General features: G+C 36.2%; 1 protein-coding gene across 1 annotated transcript; it reads right to left on the bottom strand.

The window, feature by feature from the left end:
- Positions 1–1,853: 1,853 nt before the first annotated feature.
- On the bottom strand, positions 1,854–21,046 carry SGCB (sarcoglycan beta). Its single transcript, XM_044680942.1, has 6 exons — positions 20,999–21,046; positions 14,222–14,431; positions 13,169–13,354; positions 12,231–12,422; positions 11,745–11,876; positions 1,854–2,113 (listed from the first exon to the last, which is right to left on the bottom strand). Exons 1-6 carry the CDS (start codon positions 21,032–21,034, stop codon positions 1,910–1,912), a joined length of 960 nt encoding a protein of 319 aa, XP_044536877.1. The 5' UTR covers positions 21,035–21,046; the 3' UTR covers positions 1,854–1,909.
- Between the last annotated feature and the right edge of the window lie 4,237 nt (positions 21,047–25,283).

The raw sequence follows: 25,283 nt of genomic DNA, 5'->3' as shown, positions 1-25,283 counted from the left end.
GAAATAATTCTGTCAGCTGGACCAAATGATCCTATTTAGTCAAAAGCACTTTGGGTGGGGATGAGCATATATATACATAAATATATATACACATGCACATATAAACAAAAAACACAAATGACCAATAAAAGAGAATTAGATAATTTTTGAATATTTAATAAATAATATTATGTAATAAACTGTTACCTACAGTTTATGTAAAATAACTTAAATAATCTGAATAGAGCACATAAACATGCAAAAAGAATTGTCAGGGGAACTTGAATTGAATGAGACTTCCAATTGGAGTATATGTGGAAGGACAAAGTGCTAGCAAAACAGATGCCATAATTAATAGAGGCCATAATTTTGTCATCGATATTTAAAGTGCATCTTTCAGGATTAGGAAAGGATTCAATAGTTATTTCAATTAAATTTAATGTATCCAAGGTAATTATTTAGATTTTGACAAATATTGTTTTTATGCTATTTACATAGATACACAGTAACACTATAAAATATTAATTGCTTTTTTTAGACTTCCTTGTCTACACAATTAAAAAAAATACTTGCTAGATTAAAACACTATATAAATGTGAGTTTAAATCTATTTCCTGGATAAAAAAGAAATAGGTAGAGCCTGTGGTTTATCACCGATGACTTTTTAATAGTAGGCCAATAACTCACTTTAAGGAATCCTTAAAGGGACTTGTTTAGCCTTACATATGTGTATATATATATATATATATATCATATATGTAAATAATATTTAACAAAATAATAATAGTACAAATATGAAATATGTTAAACAATTAAACTGTTGGTAGAAGGGGAGCAGAGGGGCATGTCAAGAACAGAACTGTAATCTTATTTTATTAACTTAAAAATTATTTGTGTTAAATTATTCTTTAATGAAGAAAACAGCTAGCTGTATAGGGCTTATTTTAGTACAGTGCTTTGGAACCAGCTTATTTCTGATTTTTAAAATTTGGCAATGACTAGTCGAATTCTCTTGACAGACTTGAAATTTATTTACTATCTCTTCTGTTCTAGTAAATACATCTTGTCTTCTTAAACAACAAACAAAAAACAACTTAGAGGTTAGTCTGAATTGGTCTTTTGAGGACCAAATACTTTCTTTTTCATCTTCTTAGAGCTTCAGATTAGATATTAAAATGTTTGCTTATACTATTCATGCAATACTACCAGAATGAAAACATTAAATACTCATTAGTATTAAGTGATAGTATAGTTATACTCAACAGTACTTTAAGTAAAAATTTGGCATCACAAAATATTTTCTTCAGGACTTCCAAATAGGTTTCTATTTTCTTAGTACATATAACATGTGTTTAAAATTCCTATGATTTCATTGACATGTAAGAGAGACTCTGGCCAAGACTAATTCAGTATGAAATTTCAAAGTCATTATTCTTAGAAGCCCAAACCACATATAATCTATAAATGCAATTTTAATTTTTCCAGATTTAAAAAATATATTTATAATAGATTGTTTATCTTTTTACTAATTTGATGAGTGGTCAGTCCTCATAATTATCAAAAGCTTACTTATATTGTATCTAACAGCTAAACCAGCCCTTTGTTCTATGGACAAGAAATGATGTTTAAAAAACATTTCTTGAAAATGTTTCATTTTGATTTTATTCATTTCTCATAATATTTAAAAAATAGACTTGTCTGATACCCAGCACAGTGTAACCTAATGGAAAATTTTAAGGTTCTGGCTATTTTCATTCAGAATACTTTAAATGTAGAGATTATATACCAGATATATTAATGCTAGGCAGTTAAAATAACTACAATGCATTATCACAAACTCTGTAAAAACAATGGCTTGCATGCATACACTTAAAAAAATGTAAAGACGAATATAAACACACTGATGACTTTTCTCTCTCCCCCAGCTCATCTAATGTGTGTTTCCACAAGGGTTGTCTGAGATTTGGCAGCCCATATTTTGGCCTGTCACTTGCACTTTGAACAGAGTTCCATCTGCACACATACAGAGCTTGTAGCGTACCCAGTCACCATTGTTTAATTGATCTCCAAAGGAAGAACTTGGTAGGCGAGAGGTGCTGACCATCACAGATCCATTTAGGATGATGCTGTGTTCCTATTGGGAGAGTGATAATATGGTTCATTTACTATTAACAGTAGTAGTGGGAACAATAGTTAATAAATGCATTTTACTGCAAAATAACAAGAGGATTACAATAGACATGAGTTCAAATTTAACTAGACATTTTTTGTCTTAACTTTAAAGTTTGATATGTGATAGTCACCTGTCCTACATTTTGTTTTTCAACCATTAAATTAGTTTTACATTAGAATTCTACTGGTCATGTTAGGTTTATAATGCATGTAAGCATCTACTGAAGATTAAAAAGTAAAACTCAGTTGAATGTCTTTTATAAAGTCTTACACATACCAGGTCATAATGACAGAATAAAGAGTAGACCTGTAACTTCATTTGTAGAGGGAACTCCAGGGATGAAGAATATTTCTTTCTACCAATATAGGTCAGCAACTACTCTGTTAATCTTTGAGTTGCCTAGGCCACTTGAGAGGTTAAGTAATTCATCCATGGTCATAAGACCAGGGCATGTCAGAAGCTATGCTAGAACTCAGGTCTTCCTGGTTCTGAGTTAAGAATATAATGCCACCTCTCAGTCATACTATTAATCATGATGCTACTGACTAAAAATCTGCACAATGATTTTGATAAATAACATGAGGAATGTATAGTTTTTCTAGATCAGGAAAATTATTTAATTCCTATAGCTTTGTCATTACTATAGGATTAAAACCATTATATATCAACATTCCAAACAATTTGGTACAGACCAGACTCCCCAAACTTTTTTTTTTGGTCATGTATGTATTCTAGATTATTTTTCTGTGGGAACCAGCTGGAGTGTTATGTTATAATTTGAACTAAATTTATGTTAAATGAAACTATTTTGGATATAATCTATTAGCTCCGAAAAGTAAAATAAAGTCATTTTTTGCTACAGGATTTCAGGAAGATTATATTACAACACTTCTAAAGTGTTTAACAGTCCTATTTGTTTGTTATCCTGTCTAACCAAATTAATATGTAATTTGGCTACAATTATGATTTGAGCTTTTGATTCTTCCTTGGTATCACTCTTATCAAAGAATCTTCATCAGAAAAGAGAATTTTCTTCTGTAGCAACTAAGATGAATCTGGTAGCATAAGTCTAAAATAATCATTTAACAAAACTGCTAACTCAATCTTAATCGTATTTAAACAAAAAATGCATGCTGAAAAAGAAAACACATTTAGGAAGCATGGAAATCATGCATTTTTTCCTGCTTTTGGCAGTACATAGATTTATATGACTGTATACATAAGTTGGCCTGAACATGTGATTTTTAAGTATTTAGAGAACTCTGAGTTATGAAACTCCCTTTTACCAAATGCAGACTGGCAAATGTTCTGCAATTTGTGGCCTATTGCAATGATGGTGAACCTATGACACGGGTGCCAAAGATGACCCACAGAGTGCTCACTGGGGCATGTAGCCACTATATCCCCCACCTCTCCCCTACCCCAGTTTGTTACTAGAAAGGTAGAGGGACCGGGGTGGAGCTGCTCCCTTTCCCCTCTCCATGCATGCCTGACAACATTTTTTCACATCCCCCACCCCTCTGCCCAATGGAAGTGCTTTCTCTCTCCCCTGTGTGGGGTTAGGGGGGTGGAGTGTGTCCAGCACTTGGTGGGGGAGAGGGGTAGGGCACAAGGTCTCTGGGGGTTGGAGTGGGGCCCAGCACTCTGTCTCTAAAAGTTTCGTCATCACTGGCCTGTAGAATTGCCTGGAGCATCAAGAAATTCTGTGACTCCCTAGGTCAGTGATGGGCAAACTACTGCCCGCGGGCCAGATGTGGCCCCCTGAAATGTTCTATTCGGCCCCACGACATTATTCCTAATCTGACGAGTACAATGAGTAGGATATAATATAATGAAACTTTGAAAGAGTTGCCTTAGAAACAGACTGACAGACGAGCCTTTGCTTTCCTTTGGCCCCCTCTTTAAAAAGTTTGCCCATCACTGACCTAGGTGAAATAATCAGTTTATCAGAGGCAGAATCATCTAAGATCTTGGCGCTGAGGCTACCTCTCTAGCTCCTATGCCACAGTGATTCATATACTAAATTATTTATGCTATTGTTACTTCACAATGATTTCTTTAACTGTATCTTGAAACAAACACAGGAATAGTAACTTTCAAAATCCATACTGCTTCTGCCACCCAGTGGCCAGTTTAATCTCTTAAAACTTAATGTTCTTATTCTAAGTAGTCTATTATGAAAATTTAAATTACTTACTATTGTTCCCATAAGTTGAATTCTATATCTTTTAAACTTGGTTTATTTTAATTTAACTACGGATAAATGCTACTTTTCTACTATTTCAAAGTGCTTTCATAGTTGTGGAATCATTTGTCCTTTTAAGTGCTAATACACTTGACTGATTAAAATGGTAAATTATTCCCGTTTTCAAAATATGAGTGGTACACATGGATCACCACGTTTATACCCATTTTTTATCATAACATTTCTTTGCATACATTCATTACAATTCCTTTTTAGTTTTATACTGCAGCCCATTCACACCTACTATGGGCTTCTTCATTGCCCTAGGAGTGGCACATTAAGCACAGAGGGATTTCAGATTCTCTACATCTTTCAGTTAACTGTGGGATGGTGAAGATGTAGACTACAGTAGAATATCACTTGCAAAACCTGGCTATTCTCTATCAAATACCTTCACAAATGATGCTCTTACACATACTCATATTTTGATGTTTTTTCAATTACCTTTATCTCATTAAGGTTCAAGAATCTTTCCAAACCTTTACTATCTTTTTTTTTGGATACCTTGTGATGCCTCAATGCTCCTACAATTATGTCACCTACAGTATGGATCTGTGTATATGTGATATGATCTGCTCTGTGTATATGTGGTCTAAGATGACTGTTTTTGCTTTTTTCCTCGTTAGTGTTATTTCTACATTTTCTTTAAACACATTTAGGACTGTGAAATTAAGAGTCCAGGTGTGGCTTCTCCACTGTTCTTGATGGTGAAAAAAAGCTGCCATAAATTTTTTTTAGAGCGATTCCATTTTTTCTCTTTATCTTTCTATTTCCCTGAAATATTTTTTTGGGAGGATGAATTCTTAGTTGATTCTCTTACAAAGATTCTTATTTGTTTTACCCTCCACTGCTTATATTTACTTGAATGCACTTATTATTAAAACCTTACTAAATGCCAAGCATGGTGCTATGAGGAAATTTTGCTCAAAATTTCCATTTATCTTTCTCTGAAAGATTTTACAGATGAATTTATATTTTTAACTAGCATTGCTTTTGGCTGTCTTCTTTCCTTCACAGTAAAGGTAAATATTCGTTAAGATCTTTTGGGGGATCTTTTTGCCTCCTTGTTATGGTAAATGTTTTACACTGGTTAAATATCCTTCTGAAATCAACGTAGTGTCAACGTTCTTTTTCTATTCATATCCTATTTTCATCAATAACTTATTTATTAAAGGTCAATTGTACTTGTTTTCCTCATTTTTATCCTAATTTTGATCTTTGCTCTTAACAGGATGGTGATCTGATTACACATACAAGGCTGACATAGAAATGATCCTAAGAAGAGTGATAGGTTGCTGGGTAATAGAATAAATTTCATTTTTTTTTTGTGGTGTTGCTAAGTGCTTATCACATAATGCACTTTTCCCCCTCAAAAATAGTACTTATGATATACAAATGTGAGGCTTTTATGTAGTGGAAAGGTCTTTGATCTCTCTTATTCCAGTTTTCTGATCCATATTTTCCAACAAATTCTCACCTTCTTGATTTATGTCTGCTGTGCACTGAAGTCACCAAGTATCAAAGAAGAGGTTGATTTAATTGGGAAGGTCCAAATGAACCTTTTAGAGTTCTTGACAAAAAATGTATCTACCTCTTCATCTTCTGCAACAGATGTTGCTTGATATTTTGAAATCATTTTTCATTGTAGAATTTTTGTAAATATGTAGCATGAATATTACATTAGAAGATGATAAATGTTTCATAAGTTATGTTTCTTGGGGGGTTTTGTGCACAATAGAGGAAACTTCAGTAAATCAGTATGGCATAATAGAAAAAACACTGGCTCTGAAATTAAAGAATGACAGCTCAAATTCTGTCGTTTATTCTACATGTATAACCTTGGATAAATTACTTAACTTTTCTGCAAAATAAAAATTAGACGAGGTGGCTTCCAACTCTTTGTCATCAGGATCTGATGTCTTTTTTGCATAAGAAAGAACCTGCCACTTTTCCCTTTAGCTATAAGCTTCATTCTTTTTTTCTGGTTTCATATGCAGCATGAGTTTCAACTAATATTTCTCTACTTTCTCTTTTATGATGCATATATACATAGGACAAAAACATTACTGCACCTATCCACCAACAATAATTCCTGAATGCAATGGGTGATCGCCAAAGTGTTCACTACTGCTGCTACTTAACTCCTTGGCAGAATCATGTTTTAATCATTCTTTTAATATCAAAGTACCTTATATCATGAGACATATACCATACATACTTTAAAAATTGCTTAAGAAAAATAAATCTCATTCTCCAAAGCCAAATTTTAAAATGTATTACTGGGGCAGCTGGGGGCCTCAGTGGAGAGAGAGCCAGTGGAGTACTGGGTTCAATCACTATCTTGCTTTGTGATCCTAGGCAAGTCATTTAACTCCAACTGCCTAGCCCTTATGGCTCCTTCTGCCTTGGAACTAATACTTAGTATTGATTCTAAGACAGAGGGTAAGGGTTAAAAAAACATATTACCAAATTATGTAGAATATCAAGTTATTTATTATTATGCATTTTTAGAATGTGTTTATGTTGCTTGGTTTTTTAAATGATGACAATGAATGATTATTAAAGGTGACTAATATCCACCAGATGAAAGAATAATTTGCAAATGCATTTAATTGCTAGGTTGTTTACACTTCTAGTAGCAAGTCTAATTGTTTAAACCCCTTCACACACCTGAAACTACTCTCTCCAAGGTACCCATACCTCTACCCATTGTTAAATCTGCCCTTAATTGTTAACCCCAATGGTTTTTCCCCTCAGTCTTCACCCTTCTTGACATTCTTGGCATTTTGGACCACCGCCTCCACCTGGATACTCTCTCCTGCCTGGGTTTTTTGTAACACTGTTCTCTTGGTTCTCCTTCTACCTCTCTGGCTACTTCTTTGCAGTCTCTATATCCTGTCCTTATCTATGGTTGTCTGCCAAAGTTTTGTCCTATCCTGCTCCTTTTCTTCTCTCTAAATACTTTCACTTGAAGATCTCATCAGTTCTCATGGGTTTAATTACTATCTCTATGTGAATGGCTCCAAGATCTGTATGCATCTCTCTTCTGAGCCCTACTCCTCTCACCAATGGCCTATTGGACATTTCCAATTCAATGTTCAGTAGGCATCTCAAACTCAGCATATCCAAAACAGAATTCATCATCTTTCTTCCCGGAATATACCAGTTTTCACAATTTGACTATTTCTGTTAAAAGAACCAAAATCTTTCAACTAAGTTCAAAAAAGTCATTCTCTATTCCTCACTCTCTCTCACTCTGCCACCCCATAATCCTCCATATCCATTTAATTGCCGAGCCTTATACCTCCACAACTCATACCTCTGTCCCTTTTCCTCCATTCACATAGCTCCACACCAATTCAGGTTATCTTTGCCCCTTGCTTACACTACCTGCAATAACCTGCTCATCCTAGCCTAGATTTTTCTCATCTCTCCAATTCAGACTTCACAGAGTGCCAAATTACTATTGATTCCTAAAGCATACTAACCCTATGATTCTCCTGTCCTCTAGTGGTTCCCTACCACTGCACGTCATTTACAATCCTTCACACTCTGGCTCTAGCCCACCTTTCTGGTTGTATGGCATATTATATCCAAAAAAGGACTCACCATTTTTCCTTCAATACTCTTCCCCTTTACAAACTTTCCAACTTCTGTCAAAGGTACTACTGTCCAATACAATGACCTGGGACAATTCTGGAGGACTCAGGACAGGGAATGCTATCCACCTCCAGAGAAAGAATTGGTGAGTCGGATGGATGAGGATCAAATTGTTGACATCAATGTATTTATGGTTTTATTTCTGGGTTTTGGTTTTGCATGAATGTACTCTTATAACAACGACTAATCTGGAAGTGTTTTCCATGATAATGCATGTATGGTCCAGATCAAATTGGTTATCATCTCCAATTAGGGGGGAGGTAAGGAAGGGAGACAGTGTTGATCTTATAATTTTGGAAAATATATGTTGAAAATTATTATATGTATAATTATAAATTGTAATTGGGAAAATAAAATATCTTCCAATTAAAAAAAGGTACTGCTGTCCTTCTAGTCTTACAGTTTTGTTACCTTGATGTTGTTGTCATCAATTCCACATTTTCCCTAACCCCTAATTAGATGTCAGATCTCTCTATTCCTTCCTTCCTCTACATTACAGTAGTTCCCAAACTTTTTTGGCCTACTGCCCCCTTTCCAGAAAAATATTACTTAGCTCCCTGGAAATTAATTTTTAAAAAAATTTAATAGCAATTAATAGGAAAGATAAATGCACCTGTGGCCATCACCGTCCTCCCTGGATCGCTACAGCACCAACCAGGGGGCGGTATCGCCTACTTTGGGAATCACTGCGAATATACCTGGCTCCAATTGCTTCTCTAAAGAACTAGCACCCGAGTTCAGGCCTTCATGACCTTTTACCTAAATCAAGAGCTTTTAACCTGAGGTTGATCAATTTTTTTTTCAAGTCATGATTATTTCAGTATAATTGGCTTCCTTTGTAACCCTATATATTTTTATGTATTTTAAAAGCATAATTTGGAAAAGGGGTACCTGGGATGCCCCATTTTTCCAAGGGGGTCCAAGACATAAAGGTTGATCCTGGCAATTTCAATGGTTTCCTTTTTTCTCCCTACTTCAGTTCATCCTCCCTACTGCAGACAGTGATTTTCCATAGGCACAGAAGTGATGTCATGCCCCTCCTCCACAAATTCTAGTGGCTCTTTATGTCTCTTGGATAAAATACAAACTTCGATTAGCTTTTAAATCCTCACAGGACTTTACCCCAATCTTTCTACAACATCAGGGTGCATATAGCCTTTTATACTCTTTAATTCAGCCTAACTGTCCTCCTTCCTGTTCATTCACAAAGGAACATATCTTCTACCTCCATCTCACAGAATTCCTTCTTTCTTTCCTCAAGATACAGACCAAGCACCACTTTCTTTTTTCCCCCAAGTTTAGTGATGTTTTGTTTTTACATTGCATTTATAGATTACTGTAACTGTGAAAAGCCTCTTGTTAAACTAAACAGAGCTGACCCCATAGTTATTTAAATTTTTTTGAAAGATTAACTGAAATCTCTTTTTCCTCTGACCCAACCCTAACTCCACTGGAAAAAAAAAAGAATAACAAATTCCTTTTAACAAATATGCATAGCCAAGCAAAACAAAATCCCTCATAGGCTGCATACAAAAATATGTCTCATTCTGTACCCTAAATCTGTCATCTCTGTCAGGAAGAGGATAGTATGTTTCATTACTGATCCTTTGGAATCAGAGATGAGTCACTGTACTGTATTGAGCCTTCAAAATTGTTAGTCTTTAGAGTATTGTTGTTGTTGAAGAAATTATTCTCTTAGTTCTGCTCATTTTGTTTTCCTTTTATTTTTATTTTATTCTAGCTTATTATTATTAAATATTAGATATCACAACTAATTGTAAAATGCAAATTAGAGCAATTATGAGATTCTACCTCATATCAATTGGATCAGAAAAGATGACAAAAAAAGAAGAAAGATAAATGTTTGAGAGATGTAGAAAAATAGGCACATGATGCATTTCTGGTGGACTTGTAAATGGTTATAATCATTCTGGAAATAAATTTAGAATTATGAACCAAAAGGTTACTAAACAGTACACACCCTATACAACTGTAAGGTCTACTGCCCAAAAATGATTTAAAAAGTAGGAAAAAAGTCCTATGTGTACAAAAATATTTATAGTAGATCTTTTATGGCACTAAAAAACTGGAAAATAAAAGGATGTCCAACAATTGAGGAATCTGTGCCCAACCTATGGTAAAGGTTTTTGATGGATTGATCTGATCAGCTACACTTGGACATGCAGCAACTATCTTGTACTGAACTACTTTGTACAGGGTATCCCAAAAATCAATGCAGTTTTAGGCTCTTAAAGCTTAAAGGGGGTTTTGTAAGGCAGGTAATATGTCTATTTTGTATATAAAGAAACTAATATAAAAAGATATTCAGTGACTTACCAAATGATGTACTTTTCTCACTACATATCTATCCTAGTATAATTCTAAAATAGATAAAAACATTTATATTTACAGTTTACAGAATAAGCTTTTAAAACTGCACCAAGGCTCTTGGGATACCCTGTATTGATTCCTTTACATTTATTCTGTATAAATTTATATGTCCTTTGTGTCTCCATCTTTGGAACTTAAGCTCCTTGCAAATAGGTATTGTTTCATTTGTAGTATTTACATCCTCAGTATCTAGCAGAAGAATAGTTGCTTAAGAAATACTTAATGAGTGCTACTATTCCTAATCCCACATTCTATGTTTCAGCCAAATTCACCTATTTGCTAGTTCTTATCTAGGACATACCATCTCCTGTCTCCAAATCTTTGTAGAGGTTATCTTCCTGTACTGAAATATCCCTTCTCACCTCTACCTATTGGAATTCTAGTTTTCTACAAGGCTTGGCTCAAGCCTCTCTCATACCTGAGGTCTTTCCTTATCCCCCTAATTATCAGTGCCCTCCCCTTGCCAGAAATGATTTCTTATTTATTTTGTATTATATTTTGTATTGGCTATTAGTGTGGCCATTTTTTTCCATTAGGCTCTTGAGGGGGGAGGAACTGTTTCATTTTTGTCTTTGTATCCCTAGTCCTCAGCATAATCCTTGGACTTGATTAATAAAAGTTTATTCAATCAATGACTTAACAAGCCTTTATTGTTTATTTTCTACTAGGTTCTGTGCTAAGTACTGATGATATAAGGACAAAGATGAAACAGTCCCTATAGTCAAGAACCTTTCAGTCTACTGGGGGAAAAAATGACTAAGTATAAGCAGGATAATGTGGGGATGGGAAGAAAGCACCAGTATCTGGAGAGCTCATGAAAGAATTCAAGTAGAAGGTGGCACTTATGATGAACTTTGAAGGAAATTAAGAATTTTAAGAGGAAGAACTGATTAATGAACTAATGAATGAATGTACTCTGGTTAGAATTGAGAACATGTGAAAGCATTTAGTAAACCCAGCTTTGTAGCGTGAAACACAAACATTACAAAATTCAAACATGTTTTTGAAATCTAAATAAAATTTCCTGTATATATATGTGTGTGTGATCAATAAACCCTTTTAAAAACAATTCATCATAATAATGGAAATAAAAATAGAAATATAATTTATGACTCTTCTATTTGTTTTCGTGCTGTGTAATCTATAACTGTGTATCTGAATAAGTGATTTCAAATAATTTGTTTTTGACTTCTTAAAATTTGAAAATTTAGTAGCAGTAACAAATGGGAAATGAAGTGCTATATTTTTAATTCTCATACTGAAATAATTTTCTCAATTTTAAAAATATGTACTCACAGCTTTTAATTCCATATTACCACCCACATGAAATTCAATGGTTTTGCCCATAATGAATACACCTTCATTCCCTCGGACAATGGCACGCCCATCAACTTTTATATTTAAATCACTGGTTGCATTACTGGTAATCTAAAAAAGACAAAGAAGTGTATTAAAATATCGCTTTATAAATCTACGTAAGAATTGTTACCACAAATAGCTACACTATGTTTGTAAGATTAATTTTATTTCAAAAGGAAGACTATCCCTGGGAATTTTGAAAAGTAGATATTATGATGTCCATTTTGAAGATGAGGAAACTGAGCTAAAAAGAAATTAAGAGACTTACCAAAGGAAATATAGCCTCATATTCTTCTTATTCAATGAAACTATGTATCTAACCTTGTACAAAGTGTAATTACATAAAACCATACTTCTATTTTAAAGAATCAAAAATGACTCCACTATTATTATTCATATAAAAAACAAAGATAAAATCCATACCCTTTCAGTAGATGCTTTTTGTACATTCAAACTCTTTACTCCACTTGGCAAATGAAATTCGTGGGTTTCATAGTCTGTACTGAATAAAATATTTTGAGTCCTTGGGTCAAAAAACTGCATGCCAATGTCACTTGTAATAGAAGTTTTGTTCTTTTCTACACTGAGTTTCGTTGTTCCTTGCTGAAAAACAATCTTTAGAAACATACTTTATGGTGAATATAGTTTCAAAACATATCATAAACAAAATCCATGGAAATATATTTTAAAACATCCCTCAACAACAAAGATTTTTTGCAGCCCCAATTTTGTTCTATATGAAAAAGCAGCTGCTATAAAAGGATATCTTGTGTCTTTTATATGGAAAAGGGAATAGCAATGGCTACTCCTAATATGATACAAAACAAAGTTTTGAACAAGGCGCTTCAGCATTAGGCTGGTAAAAAGGGACATTGGTAGTGGCACCTATACAGGAAAAGCTCTGGAATAGTGTAAGTTTTCTGGTCCAGAAAGGAACATATTAATAGCCACCTTCTCCTGAAGTAGAAAATGAATATAATGTATATTCTTAATAATGATTAGTAGTGAAATTCCCCATGTAAAAGACTAATCATTATATACTGTGAAAGAATAAAATATGGAATTTGACTCTAAAATATAGAATACACTCTAGTAAAAATAGTTTGATTTTCTACAGAGAAAAATTCTGACTTCTAACATTTCATAAAAAAATTGCAAATCACTGAGTTGGAGGAGACCAGAGAGTTCATATGGTTTAATGTTCACTCTCTGATTAGTAATAAAAATGAGCATACATTCTTTCATAAATAAAAAACATAAATAACTTTCATAAATAGCTAACATAAATAAATCATAAATAAATAAATTATTTCTAATAATATTCCATTCCCATTTTAGATTTAATTAGTATGATAACTTACTGGTTGGTTGTTGCCAGTGATAACCAAATTTTCATTACGTCTGCCTCCTACTGTGCTCTTATAAAGAGGATGTATAACTCCCATATCAGATACTTGTTTAAATCGAAGCAAACCACTCTCATGGAATTCCATACTGTCACAGCCATTGGGTCCAATTCGGATCACAGCCCAGATAACCAGTGTTATCTAAAAAAGTGAGATAAGCTCAATATTACATTTAATATAACACCAGACATAATTAGGGTAAAAAAGAACCCTGTGAATCCTCCCAAAGAAAACAAAAAAGAAATAATGAAGTAATTTCTAAAAGAAATAAAGTGTACATAGTATGATCATAGAAATGATAAACTTTTAAAGAATGTCATTTAAAAACAAATGAGTAATGAAAATAAATGTGTAGTAGACAGTTGGGTAGTTCAGTAGATTAAGAGCCAGGCCCAGAGACAGGAGGTCCTAGGTTCAAATCTGGCTGCAGACATGTCCTAGCTGTGTGACCCTGGGCAAGTCAGTTAACCCCTATTGCCTAGCCCTTACCACTCTTCTGCCTTGGGACCAATACATAGTATTGATTCTAAGACAGAAGGTAAGGGTTTTTTTTTTTTTAAAGACAAAATGGATTATAGTTAGCAGCCTTATTTTTGTGAACAAAACAAATAGTTATTGGAAACCTACTGTGCTAGAGGTAACCCCTCCCCCCATAAACACCACTTAGCCCTTACCCTTGAGTACTTTACTTATCTAAAAATATAGTTGGGGAAACTAAAGAAATGTCTGGCTATATTTGTTTATTCTTATATCACATCTGTATTTTCTCAATTAAGTTACCAAATGATTATGTTAGTGATAGAAGTAATATATTGTTGGTTTTAGACAATAAAACCCAAAAATGAAAATGTGAGAAATAAGAAATTGGGATATAGGAATGCAAGCAAAAAGGATATAATCTGAGAAATCAAGAAAACAGTTTATATCACTACAAGTCTGAAAACCAGAGGAACAAATGAATGCTTTACACTAATAATGGAAAACATTAAACATAAATGTTTTACTTACAATTAAGTTGATGACAGCCAAGATAAAAAGGAGAACAATCACACAGATGGCTAAATTGCCCTTTCTCCCCCTCAGGCCAGTTTTATGGAGCCTATCTTCATCAATTGGAATATATCCAGCTTTAAAGTTACTGTTATGCTCTTTATTAACATTTCTCCTCTCAACAGCCTTCTCACGCATAGACTTCTTTACAGGACCATTTGAACTTTGCTAGACAATGCAAAATAATACCAAGTTAATAAGCATAAAACCTCATATTCATAGTAATTAAAGTTGAACTATCGAATGGAATTTTCACTAGTCATGACAAAGTAAATTTTGTATAACCTGTATCTATAGCAGTCAGCCACTCTATTGTATTAATTAAAATAGAATAGAAGGTTCAGACCACTGTATTCTGTCCTCTCCTCTTCTTGCTGGCCATCTTGTGCACATGTAGTTTAGTTCTGGGAAGAGGTTAAAATGTTCATGGGCATATACGAAAAACCTACATTGTCATTCAACAGCAAAAGCTGATATAAAACCTTTGGATGACCATATTGCACAATGGGAATTGAGCAGAATCCTAAGATTGAAGAGCATTTGGGGGAAGTATATGGAAAGTAACGTATGAGAAGCCAGGAAAGGTCATTTAAATACCAAATATAGGAGTTTCTACTTAATCCTAGAGGTAAAAGGGGGTTAGAGTTTATATTAAGTATGCAGGAGAGGGTAACATGATCATCCCTGTATTTTAGTTAATTACTTTGATGTTTGTGTGAAGGATGAATTAGAGTGGGGATACTTTTGAGGTAGGGAGATTGATGAGAAGTACTAAGAGCATGAAGTAGGGTGGTGGTCGTATAAGTAGAGAGAAGGGGACTTTTTATAGGGATGTTATGGACATAGAAGGGTTGAGGTAGGAGATTTGGGCACATGAATAGATGCATGAGGTGGGAATGGAAAGTTGAGGATGACAGAAGTTGTGAACTTGCATGACTGGGAAGAGGGTAGTGTCTTAGACAATAATAGGAGCATTTTAACAGGGATTACAAATACTCTTCTTCCTAGTTCATGAGTGGGCAAGTCAAGAATGAGATCACAGCTTTCTGTTCCCTCTTCTAAAAGATTTTGGGAAGCAGCCTCAGGTAACTATATGGGGGCCAAAAAAATTAGTGAGTGGGGTGCTCTCTGAGCTTCTAAACGCAGGAAAAAGAAGTATGAAATCAAGGAACACTCTGTTTTAACACCAAAAAAAGAAATATGTGACAGTAAGTTAAAATGGTCCAAGATAGAACTAGAAGAGCTTTACTTGTAAAGCACAAAGCCTAGGACTGTGGTGCCAGTATATGAATTTGAGTTTAAGAAAATAGTCACTCTGGTCTGAAGGTGCCTTTGGAATATAAAAACACTTAGCTAAGACAAAGACTCAGAAGTATCCTTGAATATGAGTTATATGAAAAAACTAGTTCATAGGAGAAATGAATAAATATCATCTGCTAGAGGTGAAGAGAATCCTAGAAGACCAAAAGAAAGAGAGACAAAAGACTTCTTTCCCTGCTGGAAGCTGAGGAAAATGGAGGAACCGTGAAAAATGAAATAGCAAACAGTGATATCTGCTGAGAGCTGCTGGGAAAAGAGCATGACTGAGCAGACAGATGAAGAGGGCTGATGAGGTACCTCCTCCTGGAGCCCTCCCAAAAGTAAGGCTAAATGTGGCTGAGACTGTAGGTATGTGGAAGTGGAAGGGGAAATAGGTTTACTAACTGATGAGTATTACTGATTTTAATCCAAGTCTCATTTATATCTCTTAACTTATCACTGTATTTTGAGTCTTGAGGTCTTGAGTATTTATAGGAGGAACTAGTGACAACATGGGGATGAGGTTACAGAAGTTTCCAGATTATTTGGATGGGATTTTCCTTTCAAGGAAATGATAGTGGGTCCTTTCAAGCCTGTGCTACTGTAGAGATCTAGTCCCTTTCAAGCTGGGCCCTTTCAAGCCTGTGCTGCTGTGGAGATCTAGTCCCGGGCAAAATAACTCACAGTGCTGAGCCTTGCAAGGCAGCAGTAGAGGACAGAGAACCAGTAGCTTTCAGAATTCCCAGTACACAGGCAAAAAAAAAAAGGCTGGGAAAATTAGAAAATAGCAAAAGAAATACCTAACTAGAAAATCTCTATGGAGACAGAGCAAAACCAGAGTCAGTAGGGGATGGTGAGATCCAAGCGACCACATGCAAAACTTCAAAGAAAAATGGAAATTGATCTTGAACACTGGAAGAACTCAAAAAGGAATTAAAAAATCAAGTAAGACAGGTCAAAAATGGGAAAAAGAAATAAAAGTAATGCAAAAAGAAAACAGCTTAAAAAACAAAATTGGTCAAGTGGAAAAAGTTACAAAAACCCAATGAAGAAAATAATAGCTTAAAAATCAGAACTGATGTACTGGAAAAAAAAGAGGTTAAAAAAATCCAATGAAGAAAAGAGTTTCATGAAAAGTAGAATGGCCCAAATGAAAAAGGAGGATCAAAAGGTCATGGAAGAAATTCAGTCTTTAAAAATTAGAATTAGGCAAGTAGAAGCTAATGACTTCACAAAACATCAAGAAAGAAAACAAAATCAAAAGAATGAAAAAATAGAAGAAAATATGAAATATCTCATTGAAAAAGCTGACCTGGAAAATAGATCCAGGAGAGACAATTTAAGAATTATTGGACTACCTGAAAGTCATGATGAAAAAAAAAAGCCTAGACAGCATTTTACAAGAAGTCATCCAAGAAAACTGTGATATTCTTGAATAAGAGGGTAAAATAGAAATTGAAAGAATCCAAAGATCATCTCCTGCAATAAATTCCCAAATGACAACTCCCAGGAATGTTATAGTCAAATTCAAGAGCTCCCAAGCCAAGAAGAAAATACTGCAAGCAGCCAGAAAGAAACAATTCGAATATCATAGAGCTCTAGTCAGGATTACACAGGATCTGATGGCTTCCACGATGAAGGACCAAAAGGCTTAGAATATGATATACCAGAAGGCAAAGGAATTGGGTTTATAACCAGGAATCACCTATGAATCAAAACTGACTATATTCTTTCAGGGGGAAGTATGGTCATTTAATAAAATAGAAGATTTCCAAGCATTCCTGAAGAAAAGACCAGACTCAAACAGAAAATCTAATGTCCAACTACAAAATTCAAAAGAAGCATAAAAAGCTAAATAAGAAAGAGAAAAAAATTTAAGGGTTTCAATAAGGTCAAATCGTTTATATTGCTATATGGAATGATATTTGTTAACTCTGAAAAATTGTTATCATCATCATAGAAGTTAGAAGAAGTATAAATAGAGGGTGTGGTAGTAAGCTGTTAGGATGATATGTAAAAAATATCTAGGGGTGAAAAAGAGGATTATATTAAGAGAAATGGGAAGAGAGAAATAAAATGAGATAAATTATATCACATAAAGAGGCAGAGGGTGGGGGGAGAAGAACTATTACACTGGAGAGAAGGATGAGGGTAGTGATGGGTAATACTTAAACCTTACTCTCATAGGAATTGACTTAGAGAGGGAAAAACAGCCAGATTCATTGGGGTACAGAATCTTTTCTTACCCTATAGAGAAGCAGAAGGGGAATAAGAAAAGGGGTGATGGGGGGGCAGCTGGGTAGCTCAGTGGATTGAGAGCCAGGCCTAGAGATGGGAGGTCCTAGGTTCAAATCTGGCCTCAGACACTTCCCAGCTGTGTGACCTTGGGCAAGTCACTTGACCCCCATCGCCTACCCTTACCACTCTTCCACCAAGGAACTAATACACAGAAGTTAAGGGTTTAAAAATATAAAAAAAAAAAGAAAAAGAAAAAGAAAAGGGATGATGGGGAGGGGAGTAATATAAGGAAGGAAGAAGTTGGGGGGTGATTAAAAGCAAAATACTGGTGGAGGGAAAGAGTGAAAGGAGAAAGAGCAGGATTAAAAGAGGAAATCAAATGGAGGGGAATATGCAGATGGTAATCATAACTGTGAATGTAAATAGGATGAATTACCCAATCACTTCTTGAGGGCTTATCCCATTCTTAATTTTTTTATCTGTATCCCTAGGACCTAGTATAGTGCCTGGCACATTATAGGTACTTAATGGACATTTGCTGAATTGAAATATAAAGTCCTCTGCCTTTTAAAGCTCTTTATAACCTGACCTCTATATTTCCAGGCTTCCTATGCCTTATTCCCCTCCACATATTCTGTGATCCAGTGATAATGGCCTCCTTGCTCTTCCTTGAACATGATACCTCACCTCTGAACATTTTCTAAGTCTATTTTCCATATCTGCAACTTTCTCCTTTCTACTCTCTACTTCTGGCTTCCTTCAAGTATAAGCTAAAGTCTCAACTTTGCAAGAAACTTTTCCAAGTCCTCCTTATTCTTATTGTCTTCCCTCTGAGAATTCCTGAATCTAAGAACAACTAAAGAGTCCTCTAAGCCACTCACTATCATGAGGCTACTCACTGGTGTGTAAACTGGTGTTTAAATGACCATGATACTTATTAGAGCTGGTAATGGAACTATGAACAATAGAAAATGAATGGTTCAAATGATATCTAGGAAGAAAAAGATAGGGAGCAAATTGGGGGAGCACTTTGAGAAGAGGGGATCAAGTTAGACTTGCTATTTTTGAAGACTCAATAGATTGGGGAAACTGGTCAGCTTATATTGGAGAAAGAAGCAGAGTGGAACAAGAAGTAGGATATAGATTTCTTGGCTACTTAAGAAGAGAAACTATATCAGAAACATATTGGACTGGGTAACTAGATAAGAGTCATCAAGAATGATGGGATCTCAAAATAAATTATGGGCTTTCTAAGTAAGATACTTCCAAAGTAGGTCAATGGACTTTTAAATCTTCTCCCTCTGCTAATTATCTATACAAAAATATAAACAAAATACTTCTATACTTGGGCTTTTTATAAATGTTCATGTTTTTAATATTTTGTCACATTCAAGAAAAAAAGACATAAGAACAACTTGCTACTGAGGAGAAAAGAAAAAAAATGAAGGCTCTTCCTGTAGCCATAACCATAAGAATAAGTACCAAGGCTTAGGTGGTATCATTGAAGGGAGCCTGGAATTTTAGGTTCAGAGAAAATTAACATGGAGACCGAAGATCAGGCAGGAAAACAGGTTAACAAAATAGTCATATTTTTTTGAGATATCCAGGAATGGAGAATAGACATGAAAATGCTTGGAGTCCAGAAGAAAGAGAATGGAATATGTACAAGGGAGTTAGGCATAAAAACCCTGGAATTATAGGAAGAGCCCAAGTTATAAAAGACTTTGAATGCCAGCTGAGAATTTTATATTTGATCCTGGGAATAATAGGGAGCCATTGGAATTTTTTGATTAAGAGTGTGAGAAGTGAATGGAAAATGTACTATAGTGGGGAGGCCTGGGACAGGAAGACCAACAAGCAGGTTCTTGCAAGAGTTTAGGCTTGAGGTGATGGGGGCCTGCACCTGGATGGTGGTAGTTGTAACAGGAGAGAAGGAGGTGTGTGTATGTATGTATGTGTATATATATACACACAAAAGAGATGCTCTGAAGATGGGTTCAACAGGACTTGTCACCAGATTGGCCATGGAGAGTGAGAATGGGAGGTTGAAGATAGCAACTCTTTTGAGTTTGGGCAACTGGGAAAATGGTGGTATCCTTAACAGTAATAGGGAAGTTAAGAAGAGGGAAAGGTTTTGAGAAAAAGACAATGAGTTCAATTATAGACTTGCTGGGTTTAGTTGAAGATGTCCAAAAGGCAGCTGGCTATGTGAGACATAAGGTGAGCAGAGGTTGGGGCTTGACCAATGTATCTGAGAATCATCTGCTGAGAGGCAATAACTGGTGAACTCTGCGCCAAGTAAAATAATATAGAAGAGCTTAACGTTATCAACTGAGTAAACAATTCGCCATGGAACTCCTTAGAAGCTTAATACAAAATGGGATTAATGATCAGAATTTTCACATCTTTCAACAGTACTAAATATGATTAAATTTTTCTGTAATAATCATATTTTGTTGTAAAAAGAAGGGGGTGTGTTTTAAGTCTCTCTGTATATTATTTTTGCAGACCCATAAAGTTTTCTTGGATAGGTAGATAATGTATTTACTAATCTAATATTCACACATCTTAAGATGAATTAAAAAAAGAGAGGGGAGTTTAAAACTACACATTAGGAGGTATATGAAGCCTTTATCTCTAGCCCTCACCTACCGGGATTAAGTCTCAGAAACCAGAGCAGGAGAAGGGAGGGTGGAGACTGGAATGACAGGACAGGGTGGGGAAGCAGGTTGATAGCTTGGGAACAGCTGATGGCGGAGGATCAGAGGATGAGGGACAGAGGCCATGCCAGGCAGCAGGGCCCCAGGCTGAGAGTTCTATTTGCCCGCAACTTTTACAGGCTCCTCTCCAGAACCCTCCTTTCTCCCCACTCCTCCCAGGCCCCTGCCCGGCTCCTTCCCTCCCCATCACAGAGAGGCCTTACTACGCAGCTCCAGGCCCCGGCAGGGAGGACCACTGGTCCCCTGGAGGGGTGGGGATGACAAGCTGGTCCGAGGCCCCGGGAGAGGCCCAGAGGGTCCCAGTGTGTGTGCGTGTGTGTCTGGGGAGTAAGGGGAGAAAGGGAGGGGTGTCGATGCAGGCTTACCGACCCTTTCCCTTTTATTTAAAAGCCCCTTCACCCCCCACCTCACCTCCCGCCTTCCCCCAACAGCCCCGGGGCAAGGCCGCCTCCACACGCCTCTTTCTCTCCGGACTGACCTGCTCCGCCGCTGCCCCCGCCGCCGCCGTCGCCATCTTCCCGTTCCCGATCCCCCACGGCTGCCGCCTCCCGCCGGAGGCAGCGCCCTCAGCCCCTGCCCGCCCCCCGCCTCGCGCCCCTGCGCCTGCGCCCGCGCCCGCGCCCGCGCCCCTGTGGCCAGAGCGCGACCGGCGCGCGCGCGGATCTTGCTGCTGCCGGGCTGAGGCGGGTAGGAACAGCGGAACGAGAGGGTTCTTTGCGTGAGCCAGCCCGCCTTACCCGAGGTCTCCTCCTGCTCCCCAGCTTTGCGCCAGGGAGGAAGACCCCGACCAGGTCCCCTCACTACCACGACCACAGTGGCCTGGGGTGGTGGGGCTGAGGGGTTCTGAGGGGCTCTGAGGAGGCCCTAGATATTAAGCCCCACAGCGGCGCTTGAGCTTCTTCTGGACAAACACAAAATACACTCAAACGTGTGGGCCGGTTCTCTGGACAGTTGTGGTGGGAGAGCAATGCTTGCAGGGCCAAAGGGCAGATATGGACCAGAGTCAGACGGGACCAGAGAAAGGCAGAATCATTCAAATTCAAGGTTGGAAGGGACTTTAGACCTCCCCCTAATTCCCCCCCACCCCCACCCTTTACCCCCAACCCCGCCCCAACTTTCCTTTGAGGATTCTAAGGTTGGAAGATCTAACACAGGTCATTGAGCTAGTTGGTGGAAGAGTGAGGATAAAAACCCTATGGCTCTTTGAAAAAAAAGAAAAAGATACTTAAAAATATATATATATATATATATATATATATATATATATGTGTTTCCCAATTCTATTTCCCTGACCCAAACTTTGTAATAGAGGTTTGAAAAGGGGGAGAAAAGCCTCAGAAAAGCCAAACATTTCAACTAAATCTGATTTAGGATGTGATATTCCGCACCCATAATCCTCTCCCCTTTAAACTCTTACTTTATGTTTTAGAATCAATACTGTGGTTGGTTCTAAGACAGAAGAGTGTGGTAAGGGCTAGGCAATGAGGGTTAAGTGACTTGCCCAGCTAGTTAGTCTCTAAGGTAGGATTTGAACCCAGTACCTTCCATCTCTAGGCCTGGATCTCAATCCACTGAGCAACTCAGCTGTGCTGCTCCCCCTACCCCACCAATTGCAAATAAGGGAACGACCTGCCTATTCTCATCTCTTATTTCGAACAAGCTTTCATAGTACTCAGTTTAAGTTTTTTAGAGCCTACCACTCTACTCCAGGTCCATAGATCCTTCTACTTCTATGCTGTGGTCCACAAATTGTCTTGTAGGAGTCGCTTAAAGTGGACTGGTAGATTGGAGAAAAACTCTTTTGTCTCATTCCATATGAAATCCAGGAGCCTAGGCTTCCTCTAATTTTTAATGGTGCAGAGGGGTTCAGTCATAAAAGGGGAGTAAATAAAGTAGGCAGCAATGGTAAAATAAAAACATAGTTTACAAATAAATGACTCATAAAAGTCTTTACTTATGGATAGTGGAATAGGAAGAACTTTGAGCTTGAAATCAGAGCATGTGGTTTTGAATCCTGGATATCCTGAAAAAACAGTTGTGTGACCTTAAGTCATCTAACATCTCCATGCCTCAGTCTTCTCATGTGAAATGAGGGAGTTTAACTAGATGATCTTTGAGAACTCTTCTAGCTTACTGTATATAGTCTAATGATCCTCTTCAAACAAGTGAGATGGGTTGTAACAAATAAGGTGCAAAAATCTATTTGATCTCAGCATGATCCATGAGAACAAATCTGTTGGCAAAGAGTAATTGTTTCTTGTTAGCATCTTCAGTCCCAAGGCAATACATGCTCAACAATGGGGAGATCAGAAGACTAGATCTCTTTTCTATATGATAAGGGTTACTCTTAATTTCTGATTTCTGATGCTCTTATCTTTTTCTACCCTATCCTCCTGGTACCTAAATCTTTGTTTTCCTTGACTTGCTGGAGTTGGTTGCCTCTTTCTACTTCTGCCTTGATCTCCTAGTTTTCAAATCTTTGACTTGTCCCTGGTCTTCCAGATACCATAAATTCCTTAATCAATTTTGATTTGGTGGGTTCTCAGATATTGATTTACTCCTGACAACTTAATGATAGCCTAAACTCCATCAACTGCTTCCTTGACTTCTAAATTTCAGAGTCTTTTGATTGTTAACTTCTACTGTAAATTGAAAATTTCAGGTAAGGTGGTAAAAATATTTTGGGGCAGCAAAAAATTATAAAACATCAGAACTGGAAGGGTCCTTAGAACAAAACCTTCGTTTTCTAGATGAGGAAATTAAGGTCTACAGAGGTGATGACTTCCCCAAATCACAGTGACATAGTAGTGCCAGGACTGGAATCTAGATCACCTGAGTCCTAAGCCAGTACCCTTCCTAGTATACCATGTAATTTTGGCCCTTAAAAACCAAACAAGAGCTTTCCCTTCCTTTTCTTCTTTAGAAACATGAGTCACTGAAACTGTACCATATTTTTATGTGCTAAAATGGTACATTAGTGCTATGTTAAATTGTTCTATTTTAAAAAATGGTTTAGTGCTAGATGTTGGGATTATGACATTGAAAGACCAGTGGTGCCAAAGAGAAATGGGACCACCAAACTGTACATCATGATTCCTACTCACTTAGAAACCATATTATCTCTGTTTTATTGTATTTTGATTTATTTTGTTAATTATTTCCCAATTACATTTTATTTCTGTTCTGGTCCTATACAGACCAGATAGTGGATTTGATACCTCTGGTGTACACTATATTTATTTGAAATGATTTCTTATTTTTAACTTTATATGTGACCTATGTGTACACTATATTTATTTGAAATGATTTCTTATTTTTAACTGTATATGTGACCTAAAAACTACATACAAAATATGTATTTCCTCAAAGATTAATAAGAATTGTGGTTTGAATACTCTCACTTCTAAAGCAGGACATGAAAAATTAGTCAAATTCCCTTTAGTTAAATTGCTTTTTTTTTTAAACCCTTACCTTCTGTTTTATAATCAATATTGTATATTGGTTCTAAGGCAGGAGAGCAGGCAGCGCTAGGCAATGGGGGTTAAATAACTTGTCCAGGGCCACACAGCTAGGAAGTGTCTGAAGCCAGATTTGAACCTAGGACCTCCCATCTCTAGGCCTGGCTCTCAATCCACTGAGCCACTTAGCTGCCCCCTAAAATTGCTTTAAGATAGCTAAAAATGGACTCCAAAAGTTTTAGTGTGTTCATACTCAATTTAAAGCTCCACTTGAACTGAACAGCATTAGTATGCAAGATATCTTTAGATATGTGGAACTGTACTAGATCTTATATTTATCTCCTGTCTTTGAAATATTGTTCATCCTGATTGTAGCAGCATATTCATTTATATAAAAACCAAGTGCTTTTTTAAGGATAAGTTTGGATTTTACACATTTCAGATATTTTGGCATTTCTAGATCTCTTGTTATGTTAGAGATATACAATAACATGGAAAACATATCTTTTTGTTTCCTCATGTATATGAAGCTAGAAATGTTAATTATTCCATTAAAGAGCATAGAATAATTTGTATTCAGAACATATAATCTACTTACATGGTTTTTAAATTAGAAAATAATGGCTGATAATAGTGTTATAACCAGGACTTCAAATTAACTGAACTGCCAACCTTGAATTGGAATGGATAATATCATATTCATTTGTTCAATCCAGAACCTAAGCTGAGTTTCTTCCTCCCCAAATAATCACAACCTAGTTCAGAAGGGAATTGAACCTTCCTTCCCACTAAAACACAAACATCTATTTTCTAAGACTACTAAACCAGAGCAGAATTCTCTAAATAGAATCTGTATGAATATTCATCTTTTTTGAGTCCACTGGTATCCCTACATTTCATTATGAAAAAACATTTATTCTTACTCCAAAGGGCATTAGATATAAATTATGAACCCTGTACTGAAGAAATTTGTAATCTAGGGGAGAAGAAAAGAAACAGAGATAAAAAGAGAAATAAAACTACAGGATAGCGTATTAAAGAGTGGCACAAGTAATAAATGCTCTGACATTGCATATTAGACAAAGCATATTCCACTTTGGATTTGTATAATGAAGCAGATGTGAAATTTAGATCAACATTTCTCTGTTAAGATTTTGACTAAAACAGTTTAGCAAAGAGGATATTCAGTTCTACTATAGGATTAGACCTTTCACTTTGGTATTTATGGAAGGAAGGAATTTAAAAGAAATAAAATTCAAATTGTTCCCTTTTTTAAGGAATGATGTTTGTATATCTACAAATATT

Source organism: Gracilinanus agilis, chromosome 6 (genome assembly GCF_016433145.1).
Source record: "Gracilinanus agilis isolate LMUSP501 chromosome 6, AgileGrace, whole genome shotgun sequence".
Taxonomy (NCBI): Eukaryota; Metazoa; Chordata; class Mammalia; order Didelphimorphia; family Didelphidae; genus Gracilinanus; species Gracilinanus agilis.
The sequence above is the reverse complement of the archived record's forward strand: the minus strand, read 5'-3'. Positions and strand labels throughout refer to the sequence as shown.